The 22,318-nt window shown below is 42.7% G+C and overlaps 1 protein-coding gene across 1 annotated transcript in view; it reads left to right on the top strand.

Annotated features, from left to right (window-relative positions):
* Window positions 1–11,442, top strand: part of gabrg3 (gamma-aminobutyric acid type A receptor subunit gamma3) — a 41,346-nt gene extending 29,904 nt beyond the window's left edge. The window contains exons 5-9 of the mRNA XM_076727241.1: window positions 2,251–2,333; window positions 5,328–5,465; window positions 6,048–6,200; window positions 9,712–9,911; window positions 10,689–11,442. Coding sequence (XP_076583356.1) covers window positions 2,251–2,333; window positions 5,328–5,465; window positions 6,048–6,200; window positions 9,712–9,911; window positions 10,689–10,967 — 853 coding nt within the window. The 3' untranslated portion in view covers window positions 10,968–11,442. The remainder of the gene's footprint in view (window positions 1–2,250; window positions 2,334–5,327; window positions 5,466–6,047; window positions 6,201–9,711; window positions 9,912–10,688) is intronic.
* Window positions 11,443–22,318: the final 10,876 nt, after the last annotated feature.

The raw sequence follows: 22,318 nt of genomic DNA, 5'->3' as shown, positions 1-22,318 counted from the left end.
TCCTTATGTTGTGAGACAGCTCTAGATTCTTCACTGACAGCGCTGAAGGACTCCTCTGTGTTTCAGCAGAACATCTTTAGTCGAGCACCGTAAAACTTTTCCGCCGCGGCTTTTTCAACTCCCATCAGCCTGTCGAGTGTCGTGTTGGACCCGCAGAAACATAACAATCTGCACAGAGCCGGCACATTTCCGCAAAGAACAAAAAAATGACGAGCAAGTCAAGTCGCAGACAAAGCCCGGCGCGACCCTCCCTCAGGCAGCTCTATTGATATGGAGTATTCAGGAGCGGGCAAACTTTGAGGAGTAATATCCGTTGATGGCATGAGAGAAAGATGGTGAAATGTCATTGGGTATTAATTGTCCATTGGCTTGGCTGCAGTAAACAGAGATGACATTTTGTGATATCCATGCCTCTCCCACATGCATGCTATTGTCCCATTTCCATGCTTTAATGAGGTTTAAAGATCATGCCAGAATTACATTACAAAGACTTCCCTCTCTACTTTCTTCTTCCTTTCCCTGTCTTATGTGTCCACTCTCGGACGTTATATATGCGATTTACACATTTATTTCTCTTATTTTAGACTTTAAGTTGCTTTCAGCAGACTTTCCTTAATGTCGTCTCAGTTGTTTCCTCGGTCAGACGTGCTGTAGTTTCATGGCAACACAAACTGTGGAATTATCAAAGCTTCAGCCTTATTTTCAAACTCGTAATTCAGTGTGTGTGTGTGTTTGTGTGTGTGTGTGTGTGTGTGCTCATGTTGAAAGAGGTCAGGTCACTGTTAATGTTTCCTGTTGCCTCTTTACCCACTGAGATAGGAAATGTTACCTGCTTTCTTTAACTGGTTTATAATTGAGGGTCAACAACATATTGGCCGCATAATTGCCTCCGGTTTGTCTCGTCTAAAGGAAATCTGACTTTAAGCTGCATCACAGACAGATCTCCTCAGCATGTGCACATCCTGACGTGACGTGTGTGTGACGTAGGTTTGATGCTTCATCGTTGTGGAAGCACACGTGGTAGCAAAGCAGTGGGGAAGATAAGGTTGTGCAACGTCACGTAGTTTCCCCAGAACCGGCGTTTCTCAGTCTCAGTCCGCAGAGTGACTGCAGCTGCTCGCTCATCTGTCTGCCTGTTATGAGTTTTGTGACTTACAGGCCACAGAAGGCCGATAAAAGTCATAGAAGTCCACCTGTAATTTTCCGATTTAGATTACTGCTCACCTTCATGCTGTGTTTCAGTCAATGTGAGCTTACAGTGTTAAAAGATAAAGAGATGAATACGAGGAAAATCTGGAGTGTTTTCAGCTACTTACAGTGTATTAAATATGTAGCTCTCGATAGTGGAACTACAGCTCAAATCATTGAAGGGTATTAATATACAGGATACAAGGGCTGCAACTAACACTTATTTTCCTGATTCATTAATTAATCTTTGGTCCTTACAGTCGAATGTCAGCAAATAGTGAAAAATGAGCATCTCAGTTTCTCAGAGGTTTCAGGCATCTCGTCGAAAAGCCAAAGATATTCAGTTTACGGTGATTTAAAACAGAAAAGAGAAGCTAATGGTCACACTGCAGAAGCAGGTTGCTTGAAGAGTGACTTAAAGAGTAATCGATTACCAAAATGAAAACAGGAATATGTGTGTGAGCGTGAACTTTCCACAAAACATGGACCCATTCATCAGAGCACAGCTCCACTAGTGGTCAAATACTCCACAGGGTGCCTTTAACTTTCCATTGATCAACCAATCGATTAAAGGGCTCATCGTTACAACTCTGATACACGCTGTACAGCACAAACTGGTTAAAAGATCAGACTGTTGACTTTCATGTTTCTGTTGAGAGAAACTCTTCTTGCACTTGAACGTTTGCTAACCACAAATGGCCTTGAAGGGAAATCAATCAAAGTGTAGAAAAACAAGCTGCAAAGGGCAGATTCTTCCTCAACCTCTGCAGCTGTGCAACATCTGCACACACAGCCGTCTCACACTAACTGATTATTGCATCCTTGCATGATGGTTAATAGTTACAATTTGCAGCCGCACTCGAGGCTGAAAGGTAGATTTTTACTGAAATGAATATGCACTAATGTACTGATGTTGTCCCATTTTGTAAACAGTTTGCAGCAGATTGCTCTTGTTGATGTGATGCTTTGAAAGTCTGAACAAAATGAAACGGTCTCACAGTAAATCTTCTGTATTAAAAGAGGAGAGATGCATCACAAACTGTTGTGCTGTTTTCCTTTCAGGCTGACAATAAACGCAGAATGCCAGCTGCTGCTGCACAACTTTCCAATGGACGAACACTCCTGTCCGCTCATCTTCTCCAGCTGTGAGTGCACCTTGCTATGTGTAAAGCTCATATTTAAGTGAAATATTTGTCTGGGAGTGTCGTGTTTCGTCTGTATGTTTCAGGTGATGACGCTGGCTCGTGGTGTCACATGTGGGCACAGCTGGATGTGAGCTGCTTGTGTGAGAAAAGTAGACAGAGAAACGCAGAATCCCTTTGAAGAGGCCACTTGAAAGAAACTCTCATTTTAGAAGAGCTGCTTTAACACACGCTGATTTTTTAAAAATAGTGATGGATGGCAGTGATGGCAAAGGGACTGAAGGACGATGCATTCAGGGACGCGACGGCTCAGACGTTGTGTCGGTGGCATTCACCTGCGTGGGAAAGAGGAAATATTTGGCGCTTAATGTTGTGTTATTTCTGCTGCTCTGAGGAATGGAGCGTCGTGCTGAAAATGAAGCACGCTGTGTGGCTGATGTGTTATCTGCTGTGGGTCTCTAGTGGACTCACACAGATCTGTTATCCAGATCACAGAGCCATTTAACGTAATAAGACCTTGCATCTTGTGCGGCGTATTAGACTTTAATACCTGCTCACTGCTGCTCCGCGTCTGCAGAGCCATCCTGCTGTGAGCCATCAAAACCATTTCCTCACCTCGGACACTACACTGGTTTCCATGACAACATCTCTGTTTTCTGATTAAGCTATATTGGCTTATCTTTAAAGCCTCCATGTCTCTGTAGAATTGGAATAATTAGCTGAATATAATGCAAATACGAGTATAGACCGTAGTTTATTAAAATACCTGGAAATGAAAAGAATAAGATTGACACAATGTTTACAGTCTTCAGTCGTGACCTGGGAAGAAACATTTGATTTCAGCCTCCGTATTAATGAACACACATGTCAACGTGGAGCGATGGCACTTTAACTCAACCTGTTGTTGTGAAGAAACAGCGCATTGCTCACTCTGCTCAGCGCTCCCATGTTAGAGGCACAGATGTTTGTAGACTGTAAGACAGCCAGTGTTTCGGGGCTGCCGCTGCTGTGGCTAACGGCTAACAGATAACCGGGTCAAGAGTTCTTCTGCGTGCTGGTTACTGTTTACAGTTTGATTAGGAACTTCAGGCGCAAAGACGACATTTCAGCCAGTCTCAACAAACACATGCATGTATATGAATGCAGATCAATATTTAAAAAGCTAATAAAAAGCTAAATTATCATCAGACAATAGCTGATGGTTTGAGATTGCGTTTCTGCCAATGCATTCCGCTTCTTTTGCCCTCCACATGGACAGTTTACCTGCATGCAAGGAAAGCCTGCTCAAATGTGATTGGTCAGTATTTCATAAATGGAAACCAGAAGGCTTCTGCTGCCACAGTCTTCCCTTGTCTACTTATTCTGTGTTGATATGCAGATATCTGTTTATAGAGATAAAGAGGAATCAGGTTTACACATCTGCATGCAGTTCAAAGAGAAAGGCATTACCACAGTTTCTAATGATCAGAGATGGGGAAAGTATTCAGATAGTACACAGGAAAAAATACTCTATTAGTGTGTAAAGGTCAGGCATTGAAAATGTGACTTGAATAAACCTGCGTAAGTATCATCAGCAACATTTGCTTAAAGTATGAAAAGTAAAAGTATCTCACTGTGGAAAAATGTCCCCTGTGAGTGTTAGTCTATTATATGTTATATCATTACTCTTACATACTTTCTCATAGTGAGAAATGCCCAAATAGACACGTTCATATTGCTTGATTTGTCCCATCAATATTCCAAATCCCAGAATGGTTCAGTTTGTTATTTAAGAGGAGGAAAAGCAGCAAGGCGTTGCATTTAAGAACCTGGAACCATGAAATGTCATTTCTGCGTGAACAATGACTCCAGCGGCGCAGTTATCAAAGGACAGGTGACATCCGTTAATTGACTAATCATTTCAGCTCTAATGACCTCCAGTGGGTCGTTTAATCCATCACAATGCATCATGTCTTATAAACTCTTTTGTAAATTAGCCGATGACTGCAGCTGTCAAATAAATGTAGCACAGTGAAAAGTAGCATATTTCCCTCTGAAGGGTACAACAGAAATGCACACAGTGGCATAAAATGGAAACGAGAGCCTAAAAGCAGAGATATGTGAGCAAAACCACTTTGTTATAAACAATATAGTTAAATCTCTACCAGCTCCAGGTCCTGGTGTGACAGGAAGAGAGCAAACTTCAACCTGTATCCATCAAAAGTGCTTTTATTTTGAAAGGCACTGGGTCTTCCTCTGAGGCTGATGTATATTAAGTCCCATGATTATCATCCTGAACTGTGCTTTGAGGCCTTCACTAACGTTTCATGCAAACGTCGTAGAGAATATGGCTCATCCACTGCTGCCATTCATAAGAGTTTACTTGGTTAAAGAGCTTTTTTCAACAGTAAGCCGTTATTTTCTGAACATTTTGGATCTGAGCAGCGATCGCTGAATCTTTAATGACATCATTAATAGCAAATGAGAGAATGTGACAAATGTTAATGGAATTCATTCATCAAGCATGTTTGAAAACAATTAGTAGTTTGGGCGACGTCTTCCCTCACAGTTAATGCTTTTGGTAATTGAAAGCCTATTACATCAAATTGCTATCAGGCAAGATCATAATTTTGTTAGCTTTTCTACTTAAAATGATTATGTGTCTGTTTAAGACAGGAAAGATCCGGGCGAGTGCGACACCAAAGCATGAACGCAATCATTAACCCATCATTAACCTCGCTTGATCGATTGTAAAAGCACTCCCAGGCTCTGTGCGCACCATGTGAAGGTCAGGCTCAACATCAAGATGGATTCAGTACATTATTGAACCAAAGCTTTCATTTAATCTACTTTCTTTCTGCCTCTGTCTTCGTTCCAGACTGTCTTTTCATTAGCCAGCCTCCAGCACAAGACAAATGTTGCTCTGGGTGGCCCTAGGTCTGTCTGCACGGGATATCCATCATTAGGATGTGCCATGTAGCGCCAAGGGTCACACACACATGCTCTGTGTAATTGCAGACGGATACCCACGAGACGAGATGATTTACAAGTGGAGGAAGAACTCTGTGGAGGCGGCTGACCAGAAGTCCTGGCGTCTCTACCAGTTTGATTTTATGGGCCTGAGAAACACCACAGACATAATAAAGACTACAGCAGGTAGGATCTGTGTGTTGTTTCTCTCTCAGGTTCGACGTTGTTGTTGATATGTAGGAGGAATAGTGGTTCATAATCATTCCTTCAGTTATTTTGCAACAAATTGTGTCTGTCACATTGACTGTTGATAGTTTTATCCATCTTGAAATGAGTAGAAACTTAGACTGTTGCATGACTATCACACTAGAAAACACATATTGGCAATCTGAAGCCAGAAAAAGGCGGGAAATGAGCCAGTGCCCAGAGAGTTTTGCCTGCCTAAGTACAAAAGTAAGAAAACCGCCATGTGGAGACCGCCAAGTGAAGTCCGAGATAATTGGGAAAATCCTCTTGCGGTCCAATCGTCGCTCATGTAATAGTATTTCCTTGTTTACACTGAGCTCACAGAGTACATGTCTAAAAAACTCTTGTGTGTCCACGAGCCTTCGCACTGCACAGCTCCCTGCAGACTGTGGCTGTGTCGGCCCGCTCTGTTACTCGCTGCTGCGTTTAAAACTGATGCAAACAAATGCAGAAAAATGCCCGTCATCTTGTTTTTTGAGTCTTTTTACACGGCGTATAAATGCCCCTCACTTTCCCTCACAGGTGACTATGTGGTGATGACAGTGTACTTTGACCTGAGCCGACGGATGGGCTACTTCACCATCCAGACTTACATCCCCTGCATCCTCACCGTGGTCCTCTCCTGGGTGTCCTTCTGGATCAAAAAAGACGCCACGCCGGCCAGAACGACTTTAGGTACCGTGGTCTCAGTGCAGTTCAGCAGCTCCGTCCAAACCAGGACGCAGCGTTCACGTCTGGAGCGTTGCTTTAAACTTCAGTACAGATAATTGAAAAACTGATGCAGACATCATCTTAAGGTCTCACTTTCCATTTGCACTTTTTAATCATGTTTTGTTTTGAATGTGCTCGTCTTCAGGTGCCGTTGTCTGCACCGCATGGACGTCTGTCACCTAACTTGAGTCACTCCATCTGCTTTTTCTGTTCTGTTATGCTTTTTCCCTCTTTTGCACGCGCTCTCTGTTTGTTGTTGTGCAGTCCTGTGGAACATTTTGGTGAAGGTAATTGATTACACCCTTTTTTTTTTTTGCATCTCTTTACATTTGGTTCACATTTTTAGCGAGCTTGTGTTTGCTGAGGAACTGGAAAACATGCTAGTCTGAGTACAACAGTTTCAAGCATTTAAACTGGCATTACAAAAGTATAAGGAAGTACTAAGTGTACCAGAACTTGTGCTAACTACTGAGCTATCTGTGCTAATGTTGCTAGAAATGATGTTTAAGGCTTTGTGAATCACCACTGTGTCACTGTGTTCTTCACTGCACATTCACATCTGAAAATGAACAACTATTAATCTAATTTAAAGGATCAACCGCATACAAGTCAGAAGAAAGGATGAAGATAATGAATGGATGTTAGATGTGTGCTGATGATAGAAGCACAGGGCAAGTCGAGCCAGTGTGGGAGTAAAGATGAAGCCCTTCAGGTGGAGAAAAGGACCGAGTGAGTCAACCCGTGACGGCAAACCTTCCAGCTCGGGTTTCAGCCTGAATAGCAGATAGTTACAGCGCTAACTTAGCTGAGTGGGAACTTATCACACACTTAACATGCTGATATCTCAGGAACGCCTCGATGCAGTTTCTTTAAAATTGGCTCCAATGTTCACTTTGAGGATGAACTAATTTGGTGGTGAAAGGTCACTGTGACCACACAAATCACATTTTTGGCCATAATTTTCACACTAACTATGACAAAATTTCACACAAGTCTCATAGACTAAAATGACGACGTGGTGGCATTTTACATCCAGAAGGTCAAAGGTCAGCTTCACTGTGACGTCATAATGTTCAGCGCCGTAACTCAGGAACAGAAGGACAGATTGTGACCATGTTTCACATCAGGTCAGATGCTGAGTTGGTCATTCTAATCTTCTTCCACCTTGAAACTGAGCTGATTGTTTGGATCTTCAGTTCCGTCGGGTTGAACGTGTGTGAAGCGTCCACATTTTACAGTTTGCAGCTTCTTTGCACCAACATCCATATTTAAAGCATTGTAGTCCAGCAGAAGCTGATTGGTTGCGCTGATATTGATCTTCAGGTGATTGTTGTTGCACCATGTGATGAAGCTCTCTGTCAGTCCTCTTTGGAAAAACAGTCTCGAAGTGAAGACAGCATGTTTCTCACGCACATGTCAATATAGTGAGAACTTCGATTTCGCCCAAAAAATACACTTAATACCTTTTTAAAAAGAGTCTTCAGTGCATATATTAAATGAGTCGGGACAGACGTGGATGTGAACTTCAGCTTGACTTGTTGGTGGAGGCAAACAGCTGTGAGAGTGGTCATATACTGCACATCTGGCCCTTGAGTCATTTATATTTGACACGTCATACAGAGAACGTTAAGCCGTCAGGAAAGATAAATACCTTCGAGAGTTTTCCCTCTCTTCAAACCTGCTGTTCATTCTGTCGTCTAAAACTCCCAAATCTGTGCCACAGCATCAGCAGAAGGCAGGTAAGTGTAATCACTGTGGCGAGCAGAGGCTAAAGGAAAAGTGTGAGATGTCCGCCTGAAATAGATGGGGCCAGCTTGTTACCATGGGAACCTCAGTGAAACAGTCACAGATGTTTTTTTTCTTGTGGGCATCTCGATAACGCTCATGGAGGAGAAGACTGGAGAGAGGACATCATACAGAGAGGCTGAGGCATGTAGGTTTTCTCTGTCAGTCTGAGTGACATCAGCATCTGCTGGCAGACAAAATAAAAGCTCCCGACTTAGTTAAGTGACATTGTTAGATAAGGATATGCTTGCTTTTACTACAAGAAGTTATAAAAGAAAGGCAGATGCTTGATTTTTTTAACGTGCGGTAGATCCAGAAAAGTGGCACTAATCGCTAGTTTTATATTAAAATGAAAAGATGACTGCGTGTAAACTCTAACATCAGAAGCAGGTCTCTGGTCTGCTGCGTGGAGAATAAGCACAAGTGTGTTTCTGATGGACGATGGGTCGATCTGCATAGATCAGACTGAGGCAGACAGGAAGTCAGACACAGGAACGGTGTAGAGAATCTGGCAAATTTTCAAAATAAAACACCCTGTGCAGGCTCATAGACTCATACATCAACAATACTCTAAATTCAAACAGCCAAAAAAGAAAACCATTTAACTAGAAAGCCTACTTGCACGTGTTAGAAGCACAAATATGGAGAAAAATCAGAATCACAATCTTAGCAAATTAAAATCAGGCAGGCAAAACGCTTCTAAAACACGCCAGCTGGGGTTTGCAGCCGCGTGGAGGACAGAACAAAGACCTGTCTTTCAGCTCATTGTTTTGGATTTATGGCCCACAGCTTTACTGTTTTGGTTCACTCTCACTGCCTTCATGAGTGTCTCAGATGCAGCAGGCAGCTGTTTTCTGTGGCAAAGCTCTAAAAAGCCGCTGTATGCTGCCTGCCAAAACTAGAGAGAGTGGATATTTACTTACATTCGTCCAGTAGGTAGAGTCTTGACTTATAAAGCTGTTGCATGTTTGCCGGATGTGTAAATAAGCAACTGTTTGCAAAAAGTTAGAAGTCTCATGCTGGGTGAGGAGAAAATGTCTTTATATTTTAACATAAAAGTCACGTCTATATGGAGAAAATAATGGTATTGGTCACGGTGATTAAGCCTGACTGCGGTGGAAAACGTGTAGTCAGGCTTGTTCATCAGCCAAACCAAGTCAGGATACTCCACAGTTACAGACTGTTTGAAATGGATAGGATAATGTTTGCAAAGAGTAAAGGCTGCGATGAGTTGGTAAAGTTAGATTTTTGTTTTAGTTTTTGTGAGCTTGGGCTCTGAGGCAGAACTGGACACATGAATGAGAGGTCAGAAGGCAGATATGAGCTAACTCTGAGGACTGAGAGTTTCCACTGTGTTTGTTTTGAATATTTGACACAATTCCCATTTAAAGAGCACACTGTGGGTCTCCATGCTGTCTGGACATCTCACAATATTAGGAAGGTTAGATGGGGCTGTCCACAAAACGTGTATCAACATAAAGCCTTTCTGGAATAGTGCAGTATAATGTCTCTCTGCTCCTGAGCTTCAAATTCACTGCAGTAAACAGGATGTTCATGTAGTCTGGAAGCCAAACACAATATCAAACTGCATTCATCTCACTCGTGAGTTAAAAAAAAATAAACAGCTTCATTCTCCATTATTACCTGTGAGCCGTGCTGTGATGAGTTTGTCCAACCTTGTGCCCTTCAGGTATAACCACAGTGCTGACTATGACGACCCTCAGCAGTGTGGCCAGGACGTCTCTACCCAGAGTGTCTTATGTCACCGCCATGGACCTGTTTGTCACCGTCTGCTTCCTGTTTGTCTTCGCCGCTCTGATGGAGTACGCAACTTTAAATTATTATTCGTACAGCGCTCGAAGACCCAGCTGCATGGAACCTAAAAGATCGGTGAGTTGGCCTTTTTATGTCCTGATATATTAAATATTTTTGCTGCAATATTACTTAAAATCACCTAATATTGAACTGACAGGTGAAACAAATGATAAAAATGTAGATTGGGGTGATGCCCTTATTTGCAGGATTACTGTTTGTCTTGCTGTGTTACAGAAGAAGCTTTTTTCTGATGGGTTTTGCTATCACAGATAAGACAGAAGTGAGAAAAAAAAAAGGTTGAGATGATGTGACGCTGCCCTTTGTAAGCTCTTCTGATAAGACTGTTACTATTTTAAGGGACACTGCACCAGTCTGAAAAAGCTTCAGAGACAGACGGGCCCTTATAGTCCGTCAACAACTGAAGGACGGGAGTGCAGACGGTCACCTCATGTTCTGTGCAGAAAAGCAGAGCTCTAATCTGTAACGTTCGACAGGCAGCATGCATAACTGTCCGATCGTTCGTGCAAAGGAGACTGAAGCCTCTTTGGATTTTTGTGTGAGCTTTTTCCTCCAGATGCATTACGTTGACTATTTTGTTATCGAGGAAGCTTTGACGTCCTGTTTGTACCTTTGGAAGAAAGTTTGCAAATGTCTGTCAGAGAGTTCTGTGATAAATGTCTTCAATCAGTTGGGTGGTTAGTATTTGAGAATAAAAAAAAATATATTACTGGCTTGAGTGTGTCTTAAAGGCGCTATGTGTGACGTTCAGAAAATCCTAGTTCTTGATGACACCTGTGGCCGTTAAGTGAACTGCAGTCAGCATCCTGTTGCTCTTCTTCTTCTTCTCCTCAGAATTATTCCGTCCTGGACGTGAGACCTCCACACACCGTCATCACTCTAAACAACTCCATGTACTGGCAGGACTTTGAGGACGCTTGTGTCTACGAGTGTCTGGACGGGAAAGACTGCCAGAGCTTCTTTTGCTGCTTCGAGGAGTGTAAAGGAGGCGCGTGGAGGAAAGGACGCGTCCACATAGATATACTTGAACTGGACGCATACTCGCGCGTCTTCTTCCCCACCTCCTTCTTGCTGTTCAACGTCGTCTACTGGGTTGGCTATCTCTACCTTTAGCACACCGCAGGAGCCTGTTCGGTCACAGAAGAACTGCAGCACCGTTTATCAGAAGAAATCCAAGATTATGAAGAAAGGTAACGCCAAATAAACCTTTTCCTGTGGAACCTGAAGCAGCTACCTGGAGATAAACACAGGGGACAGGCTGTGCCTGCAGGCCTGTGCCGAGCAGAGATTTCTGCCTCTGTGACTTCAGGTATGCGAATACAACACAATGCTGATTCCCTTCGATATGCTGTACACAGAGGGGGGACGGGATGGACTCTGAAGACAAAGGAAATGTGCTTTGCACTGCTACCCTAAACTTCTCAGTCAGGAGGATGACTTGTGTTGTTGAGATTGTACCGGCACGTTATTATCCAGCCATCAGTCAAATCCAGTTGATGAATATCCAAGGACATTCAGACCATTCATAGTGCCTTCCTCTGGAGGGGTAGATACTATCTGCTACAATAATCAGGGAATAATGATTTATAAAAAAAAAATACAAGAGCCTGGCTTTGACTGATTATGGCTGCTCTCATTCAGAGCTTTGAGTTACATTTATAACACAGCCATTTGTTGTAACAACCACATGAAAAATCATTAGGTTTTTATCTCTTCAGACTGACTCTCAGTCATTAGGCATGACTCATTCCTCCTGCTTGCAGCATTATTAGTACCAGTACACGGTATAATAAATAAATTGGTTCCTAGGGAAGAGAACAATTTGAATGATCCGTGCAGAAGAAAGAAGAATAATACGTCATTTATTAGCATATTTTTTGCATTAGAAGATGTGACGTCAATTATTTTAATGATTCCTTATATTTTATTCATGTTTGTGTTTGTGCAGGTGCAAATGTCTCACTGGGGTGTCCTGGATGTGCACCCAAGAGACAGTATAATGATTATAGGAAAGTCCCTTTACTAACTTCTGTGGGTTCAAAAGACAATCCAGCACAGAGAGAACCACGTTTTCCTAAATCTAACCAAGTAGTTTTGTTGTCTAAACCTAAACAAGCAGTTTTGGTGCCTAAATCTAACCAAACTGCAGCTGAAAATAATTTAAAAGACTGAAAATATCCTGTCACCTAAGTGTAAAGATAGTAAGTCAGCACTGATTTATGCTTCACACAGGACACAAACAGAGTCACATGAGTGAAAGTCCTGGATTTGACCTCCTCCGTGTGCGGACTTTGTCACTCTTTATACGTCATGTGACTTTCTGCCAGAATGCTAAACAAGCCAATCATAGCACAGTAGGGCGGGACTTGGTGCAACACACACACAGACACACACACAGACACACACACACACACACACACAAAAATATGACAAGCATCACACACCCATCAGAGAGTAATGTAAGAGCCCATAGAACCCGGGGTTACAGTACGTAACAAACGTTTGCTTAGTTTAATCATTACTGCCCCAGAAAGACTTTCGCTGAAATACGTTCACCTGTTCGTTTGTGTTGCTGTCAGTGTTTTCTGTGAGAATTATTTGGGTGTGAGAGCGTGAGGCTAAAGGTGAAACCGTGACCGTTGTCAGACCTGTCCTGCGTCCCCCAGATTTCCCCACATGGGACAAAAGGTCCGATTGTCCCAGGGTTAGGGTTCGGGGTTTGACCTGAACACTACAGGAGGGTCAGTGTGTGCTAACAGAACATTAAGCTCGGGAACGTAAGACCTCGGGAGCATGAATACGCTCCTGAAAGTTTCTCATGTCTACAAACTGTATTATCCCAGACTGGGGTCCTCTGAGGTGGAGAGCACAGGCAGCCAACGCTGTAATTCACCTGCTGTATTTCTGCATATTCACACCATGTATTGGTGTTGCCACAGCTCTTAACACACACTCGATGAAGTGGACGGGCAGAGAATTGTGTTCTGCTTCCAGCCGTTAAACCAACAACGACCCTTCAGTTCTGCGTACAGTCGGTGAGCGCGGAGCTCAGATTAAATAGGATGGGCGTCATTTGTACATTAATGTAGGCACAAATACGATAATCCCACTCATTAGGATCACTCATCTCTGTTTGGCCGTTGACTCTTGTTTGCATGCAGTAGACAGTCAAACACTACACTGAAGAAGCTGTAATAGGTCCAGAGATAGAATTATGGTTTTAATATGTTTGTTTCATAATTTAATTTCCCTGTGTTTAGATTTGGCATTAGCAGCCGTTGAATTGCCTTAGAGTGTAGCCCAGAGCTGAGATGAACACCAGACATACATATTTACCTCTGATAATAACCTCAGCGCGGTGAAGACCTCAGCAAAGGCTACTTCTTCGCCTCGGGCAGTTACTTAAGTGGAACTTTTTCTATCCCGAGCTGTTTTCTTTTGATTATATTTGCTATGTTTGTGCCAAATATCTCACATATGTGCCCAGTCATTTATGTTTCCAGGCAAGTTTGAACACTATGTTTTGATATTGCACACGTGGTGTAGTCCGGTGGAGAAAAAGAAATATAGCATGTGTAACGTTTGCTTTTTGAGTTGTGGAGTATTCAGCGACTGCCAGCGTTGATGCTGCGTTCACGTTGTGTCGGTGTGCAGTGGAGGTGAAACCGAACGGTCATCATTTCAAGCAGGAGAAGAGCAGTAAACTCAGCCAGCGCTGGCGTAAAGTGCCGCCCACTGTGCCTGCAGACAAACAAGATGCTGAACGAGAATGGATGCAGCCACATATGTTAGTGCACCTGTTCACGGCGCCTCCTCAGCAAACACAAAGTCCTGACTCTCTTTGGTTTGGTTGTAATCGCACCTAACAGTAATAATAGTAATAACCTGCCGCACGTGGCGTTTTGTGGGCCACAATGTGAACGAAAAACAGTTTTATACGACATTATTGATCCGTGTTTGTTTTGCAGTGTTAATTGATTCATTACTCTGTGGAGCCCAGATGTTCTGCTGACAGATGAAGGGCGATGCAATAAGGTATTGTGAGTGGTGCTACTTTACAATAACTGCATTACCATGTTAGGATAAGAAGAAGACACACTTTTCTGGGGCATTTCTGCCTCCATTAGACGACTGACTGAGAGAAGGGAGGCCTGTGACAGAGATCCCAGGCTGGTTCACCAGCTGAGCACCAGGATGGACCCATGTTTGAGTTTCCTGCCTGTAGAAACGTACAGCAGGTCCTGACTGTTAAAATCACACAGCAACTCATGCTTGTCTCTCTCTGTATTATCAGGCAATAGTGTCGAAACACAGCGGCAAGTTCTTGCATTTAACTCAGTAGCTTTTCTTGAGTAAGACTCAAATGTTTAAGGTCGAGAGTTATTGTGAACACGGTTCCAGATGGTTCATTATTTTCTGTAAGGTCTTATTGAGACTCCTTAAAAACTACTTGTCGTATCAACGATCCAGACTGAACTGATGCATCGTCTAATGTGATTCAATAAAAACTGTAGATTGGAGTTGGTGTGCAGGTGTTGCTTTTGAGTTTCGGGGTTTACATAGAACATTTCTGCGTCCCCGTGATGCTATATTTAGCACAATGACAGATTTAGACAACATGAATTCAATGTGCCTTTAAACTGACACGACAGATTTTCCATTTGGCTGTTTAAAACGCCTCGTTCACACCCTCCTCATCATATTCGCTTCTGATTTTGCATCATGTTTTTCCAACTGGACCGTCCACATTTTTCAGTATTATCTTTACAGGCTCTGGGGAAGCAAGCGGGAGTAAACACAGGAAGGGATTCAGGCCGAGATTTGATCCCAGGCCAGTTTGGGCATGTGTGTGGCTCCAGACTGAACCAGTGAACCAGCTCTGGGCACCGTGTCATCTGAGGATGAGCTGGATTATGCAGATGGGACATGTGAGGGACAGACATTTAGACATGAAACTTATCTGTCTGTCACTAATGTGCTATGTAAATCCCTCGCAAGGAAAGTTGTGTGTTTTTGAAAATGTTGCGTAAACGGACCGAATCGGTGGAGTGTTAGTGCAGTTTTGGTGACTTGATGTACAATAAAGACACATTCAGTTTGTATTATTGTGATTAATAAGCCAAAGACATTTCTGTTTCAGTTATTCTGGTAGTTCGAATCATTTGAGGAAACTGTTGTGTTTTGTTTAGTTTTTTTAAAGAGTAGGCCTTCATGTATTCAGTGCAGTACTGTGAAGTGTCATTTGATTGGAAACTATGAGCCTAACACAAATAATTAGCCTAGAAGTGCTTTAAGATGGTTGATATCATTTGCCAGTTCACCCGCTGTTGTATTATTTGTGGCAGAAATCGCACAGACAGCTGCAGCGCCTGCTGAAGAGGAGTGTCTCTGCTGCTGTACACAAAGCGTGTTTGTACCACGAGCGTTATTCCAACCTGTGCTCTCTGCAGCGTGTTTCAGCCGTGGTGAATCACGGTTCTGTTGACATGTACTATCTTCAATCTGACTGTATGCACAAATCTCAACTGTACACTTTATCTGCTTTGTGTTTTCATTCTTGTGGCTTCGGTGTGACATAGATATCTCATTACTCAATGGTAGTGTTGAGGTTGTACTCCTGAGCAGCGTGGTGTCCTGTGGGTGGGGTTGTTTTCATGATTTTGCTTCTTTGGCTCCAACATCCACCATCCATTTCTGATGCTGTTTTCATACCTATGGTTCTTTTTATATTTGAAATGTGCATTACTACCAAGAACCAGAACATATGGAATAAACTTTTTTCAGAAATGTACATCAGCGCAGTCAATAATATATATACATATATACATATATAAAGAGCTCATTCTAAGGTACTAAAACACAAAGATTCTTATTTTCAGGTGATTTTACACAAATGAAAACATACTCATTAATATTAGATTCCATTTCTGCCAATAGATCCTCCTGAATCCACACTGGACCTTTAAGATTTAATAGGTTGTTTGTATATGACATCGAGTCGCTCTTTTGCAGATGGAGGGCAGGAAGTGATTTTCTGCATAGGAAGCACTAAAACACACACTCAGAGTGCTCTCGCGTTGTTTACAGTTGCTCAAATCGATCAAATCAAGAAACCACAATGAGCTGAAAAATGCATACTTCATAAAGTAAGAGTCATTTCCAACATGTGCTCTGATTTTCTGTATAAACCTTAATTTCATCTGAACTAGCACCATATGAACTTTGCTCCATCTCGTCCATTGCGTTTTTCCACTTCCTGCCCTCCATCTGGATTTAACGTCATGTGACTGCAAACATCCTTTAGGAAAATATGCCTCCTGACTCTTTCACCTCAGCTGCACTGCCTCACCATACCTCACTGGTGTTTTGTCAGAATACATTCTGGAAAAAGCGAGAAGCACAATGGGACCTATCAGGGAGCTGCTCCATTCGTAGACTGTCAACAATCTGCAGCAAGAGGAGAAAACGGCTGCCAGTCTCCACCGGAGCAAAATGTTTAAAGCAGCAATGTGCTGCAGGTCATTCCAGCTACGCTGTGAGAGAGAACGTTCAAACAAACAAAACAGTTCTTTTCTAAGCCTATAATTCAATTGTACATGTCTGAAATCCAATAAAGCCGCTGTTAAAGGAGAAAGTAACACAACTGGATGTGAAAACTGTTTGCTTACAGCCATAAATAAATGACGGTGATGATGATGATGACGATGATGTTTGTCCTTTCACCACAGGGGTTAAATCTGCACTGAACATAGCAGCCTTATCCACAGTGAGGTCTGTGGGTCGTCCACAGTAGAGGCAAGAGGTGGTTCTGGCACTACTTCACCTACTCGAAAGGTGGATCAAGGTAAACAGTCAAAAATGCTCCAGAAGAAGAAGAAGAAAATGTTCTTTGCAGAGTTTTCTATGTTGTCACCGGTGAAGGCCACAAGCTGAAACATATTGGTCTGACAACATAAAAGTTTTTAATTCTTCATGATCCGCTGAAGTTTGGATCCTTTAAGATGTTGCTGCTAAAGTATATTTTCAGTGCTGTGAGCGCGGCAGATAACATCCCATTCACCTCCATTGTATCAGAGTGGAAGCAGAAATTCAGAGGTGGAAACTTTCTGCACAAGTGAGAGGATAGTTTTTGTAATTTTAGAGAAACTTTAAATCTGTACTAACTGTGTAGCACTGGTGTTGTTTTTGGCCACATGGGGGCAGCAGAAACAAGCTGCAAATACAACACTGACATATTATTATTAGCTATGGTGGGGCATCGCTCTGTGTCGGTTGGTCAGAAAAATTTGTCAAAATTCACTGATCTGTTCATGTTCCCCACAGGATAACTTTAGTAACGAGTGATCTTCTTACTTTCCATCTTTTGCAATCATCAGGTCAAATTTTTAACTCGTCAGGAAACACTATCAGAGCAGCCAAGGTGCAGTAATCCTGTGCAGAGACACTGAAAGCTTTAGCCTGCAGGTCCTCTCAGTGATTCATTGATGAAACATTGTGGCTGTGGGGTCATTAAACGCCTCTTCCTGCACAGGAGCAGCGATGCAGCAGTGGCCGTGTGATGTCTGTGCAGGATGAACCAAAACAAAACAAGTCTGTCTCATTCATAGATCGCCACCGTGTTGGTCGTCCTGCCCACTCGCCACTACAAATTGTCAGTTGCCATGGTAACTGTGTTCTCTCTGATATAATGAAGCGTAACTTAAGATCTGATTGCAGACAGCAACAGCAATGCGACTCCATTTTGTCAACTGGCCTTGACAACAATTTGTCTTTTGTGCTTTTAAAGCAACTTTCAAGTTTCCTTCCATTGGTGCAGCGATAATTCACACACACACACACACACACACACACACACACACACACACACACACACAGCTGGAACTGATTTGAATGGCCTCAACACACTCGACTGACACCTGAATGCAACATCCTCCAAAACATTTTCCATCTTAGAACAAAGCAGATGCTGCATAACGTGACTCTCCAGATTAAAGCGTGGCGTTCTTCTTTCGTCTGTATCTGTAATGTTAGCCGAGCATTTATCTTCTCACGCTGGCGTTAGTCAAAACTCTCATATCTTAACTATAAATCACTCGATTTGACCGAGGCATGTTTGGGCATCTGGAGCCTCACAGCGTTCTTCTATGGGCCTGGCTCGGCCTGCTCACACCCTCACAGCAGGGGACAGCCACGCCGAGCCGGACTGCTGCGGTCCTGTTTGGTGGCAGGGCCAGCAGTGATGGTCTCCTCTCTCCTGTGTTCCTGTTTGTGTGTCACATGTCAGCCTGATTATTGATCACTTTCAGCTGCATCAGAGCTGTGTGAAGTTCCTGCTCTGCTCATGCAAACCAAACTTTTCCCACTGTTGCTGTTTCACATAGTATTTCACAAAGTATTTGTCACCAAATTAGCAGAGTTTCATCAGTGGTTATACTCTTAATTAAAAGCTTGTCAATTCAAGCACACATGGACGCATTCTGTGCTATTTGGTCTAAATTCTGGAGGGTCGAATATACTTGAAACAGCCACATTGAGCTGAAAGGAGCTGCAGGCTCATACTGTGGTTTGTGAAGAGCACACCTCAAACATGTCAACAAGGTGCAGGTAAAAAGCTTGTCTCCAAAACTTTGAGTAGAAATAGATCTCGCACTTTATACTACGTCATTTAAGGTGTTGGGTGCCTTAAAAAGTGACCTGACGGAGCATATCACATCCACATGGGGCGAGTTGGGAGTGAGAACAGGGCTGGTCTGTACAAAATTTCATGGCAGTGCATCTGATATTCCAGTCCGAAGTGGGCATCCCTAAAGCCATGCTGCTTAAAATCAAAGACTTCAGAGGTGAACACAACAGAGATAATATGTCAGTGAGGGAAAAGAGAAAAATAGCATTCATGAGATTAATCAATTTTTCATTTTGATAATAATATAATCAATAATATATAAACAGAGATTATATTTATCAATATTTAGCCAGTCATCAAATTATGTCATTTTAGTATTTAGCAGCATTTGTTCAATTATTCATTTAATCACTCAAACATCACTGCGTGCTGCTTAAAGTGCATAATCGATGCAATCATCTTGTTCTCCAGTGAAAGGTTTGGTTTAAAGTTCACAAACCTTTCCTCAGCTGAAGGAAAACGCTCCAGCACAATCATCAGCTCTGGAGGACGAAGCTGAACGACGTCTTGTTGTGTGCAGCCGGCTGGGAGCAGGTGTGGAGGACGAGGGAGAGCCTGCAGGATGCAGACGGTTAGCTGCTGGAATAAACTCTGCGTGGCCTCACACGGTTTCTCACAGACAGTCTAATCGCTCCACATTAGCCTGAGAACTACTGCACTTCTCTCTGGAAGTTACCAAGCAACAGCAAGGAGGAAGCGCATGACATTTCTTGTGCAGTTAACAATAAATATGTAGTGTTAGACTATTTCACTTACTGATTGTGGCTTTGAGCAGCTTGGAGGACTCAGCAGCTCGTCAGTGTCCTGCACAAATGATGGGTTACGCAGCTGAATCGTTTAGCTTGTATTTTCCGCCAGACAGATGTGGAGGCCGGACAGCTCGGCCCTCTGTCCCACTGGGATGTCAGATCAGGAGACATATCTGCCTGCTCAGCAGTGTCTCTTCAAGCTCAGTGAGTCCTCTGTCACGAGGGCATTGCTTTTAAAGGCATTCTGAACATTTCAGGAGAAACGCTTATTCGCTCTCTTGCCAAGGGGTAAGATCAACACTCATGTCAGCACACTTAATATAGCGTTAGCGTAGCATTGTACAAGCAGCTAGCCTTTCTCTGTCCAATGGTAACAAAACCCAGACCAGTAACCCTAAAGCTGAAGTGTCGGCAGAACGGGAAGAACAGGAAAATCTGGAGTGTTCATGCATTATTCCAGCTGGACACCCCGCTGCAGCCTTATGACATCATTTAACTCGCCTAAATTAGCTGTGTGTTACATATTTTTGGCAGTTCGATAAAAAGAGGCAGCAGAGACAAACAAACTGTCTGTAGTTCCCCTTGAATTGAAGCTGAATCCACAGTATTAGTGTTAATATAGGATTTTATATATGTGTAGGTGCCAGTGCTGGTCAACCGTCTGTTGAATCTCCTGCTGTCCTCTTTTTTCCAGTATCTCCAACTGGAAATTACGACAGCAGGAGTTTGGCATGAACGTTTAAACGACTCGACTGCTTGTAATTATGGTCTAGATGACGCGACATGAACGGGCAGAAGTGAACACGCCGTGTCTCTGTTCGAAGTTAAAGTTTTACCAGGAGTTTTGTGCTGAAACATTCCTTCATATATGTTAACATGAAGTTAATTTTTGAGCTTTAGAGGTGCTGATTGGATGATTTTCTTATGACTCAGATTCCCCAAAAAGTCTGGACTCTGCGTAAAGCATAGATTAAAACAGAGTTCAGTCATCTGTAAACAAACTGTGTTTACTGACAGTTTCCTGAAGTGTTCCTGAGTCCATGTATTAATCTCTTTCATCCAATCATGTGTTCACAAGGTGGTGACCCTCGCTCCATCCTCACTTGTGAACGACTGAGCCTTTCCAGGATGCCCCTTTCATACCCAATCATGATGCCATCACCTGTTACCTGTTTTATTTATGCTTCACACAGCGTCCAAACCTTTCTGGAATCAGGGTTGTACTTCTTGACTCAGGCTAGCTGTTCCCACTGTTTTTGTGCTAAGCTAAGCTAAGCTAACCGTTCTCTTTAACACTTATTTTAACTCAACATATCATCAGTTAACTGGAGTCAATTTACATTTTTTTAAAGGCGATTCTCTATAAAACAGGCAAAACCCACTGTGATGTTTTCATTAGTGTCACCTGTAGATACGTCTCCATCAGACTGTTTGAATAACCAAAGACAACAAAGTTCGGCCAAAACAGTTGTTGAAAGTTAAACCATGCACGGATCGTGACTTCAACAACAGTCTGTTTCATCATGCACACAATGCCTAGATAAGAAATCCAATTAAGTTGATGCTACGCAGTCTTAGTTCCCATTTCTGCAATCATCTCGTACACGTCTATAAACAATACGCCATTGAAAGCTTAATACATTTTTGTCATAGATATGCAAATGCACCATTATTAAGGGAGGGGACGGTAACGAGGCGAGTGAGTTTTGATCAGCCGTGATCACGACTGTGGTTGAAGCAGGAGGAGACGCCGCAGCTCTTCGCCTCAAACCTCTTGTCTGATTTGAGCAGAAAATAAAGGAGCTCTGATGACTCCTGTTTGAATGCTCTGACAGATAATTATCACCAAAGTTGAACAGAGTGGAGAGTGGAGCACTCTTCAGCCTGAATCAGGAGTGTGGAGCCTCTGAGAGTTCGCAGGTTTGAGCTCCAGCCACAGGATTCACCAGGTGATCTGTCTGATTACTTCTTCCCGGCTGGATAAACTTCCTAATCAGTGAAACCAGCTGCTTTAACATTTGAATGGGAAGAATACCTGCAGTGCCTTGACCCCTCATGGCAGCCGGCGTCACGCTGTGCTCAATCACTGCACCCAGCGGTCGTCCACAAATCCCAACATGTAACGGCTCCTGCAACCCAGATTTTTAACATTTTTATGTCCAGCCACATCCGACATATAAAGACAGATCATGTTATTGCTGATAATGTCATTTTAGATGGAGCCGGGCTAGAAAGCACGGGACCGACCGAATGTGAAGTCGATGTTTTCATGAATAAGACAGCAAACAAGTGTATTCAGCCAAATGTCAGATGGTTCCATTAGACGACTTTTAATGAATGAGGAGGAAACAGCGATCCAAAGCTTGACTCTTTAAAGGCCATGGCAGTGATTTCCGATCTTTTATTCCAGGAACAACAAATGCTATTGTAAGGTATTGTCACTGCGGCTCACCATCCTCAAATACGGGATGAGTTGTGGATTCATTTCACACCCTTCATTTGATTCACTATGCAGTGGAGATCAACTTGCAGAGCATTCAAAATTAAGTAATTAGTCACAGTGAAAACTGGCATATTTATTTGTTTATGATGGGAAATTTCAGAAGCTGTTCTGCATGAAGGAACGCTAACAACAAACACGGATGTTTGATAGGATATCGGTCGATTAGAGCTTTTGATTAGTCCACTGATGTTAAACATTTTTCATTCAGTCAAGTAAGATTCTCACAAATGAGGATGAATGCCCGTCATAAGGAAGCAGAGGCCACAGTGATGTCTTCCAATTTCTCAAGTGATAGAGTAAATGATCCTATCAGAAGAAATCCTGTCATTTCACTAATGTAGAGATCATTTCAGCTCTGTCAGACAGATGAGTTTGTTTGTCTCTGTGGGGCAATGCTTAATAAAACCTAAATGTAATTCAGCCACAGTGAAACATGTTTAGAGACGAGCTTCTTGTACACGAACAGTCATAAAGTCACGTTTTTTCAAGCTAACTTTTCAACGTTCCCTTCAGGTTCCCTGCTGATAGC

This window comes from Chaetodon auriga, chromosome 3 (assembly GCF_051107435.1).
Source record: "Chaetodon auriga isolate fChaAug3 chromosome 3, fChaAug3.hap1, whole genome shotgun sequence".
NCBI lineage: Eukaryota > Metazoa > Chordata > Actinopteri > Chaetodontiformes > Chaetodontidae > Chaetodon > Chaetodon auriga.
This window is presented reverse-complemented; position numbering and strand designations above follow the sequence as displayed.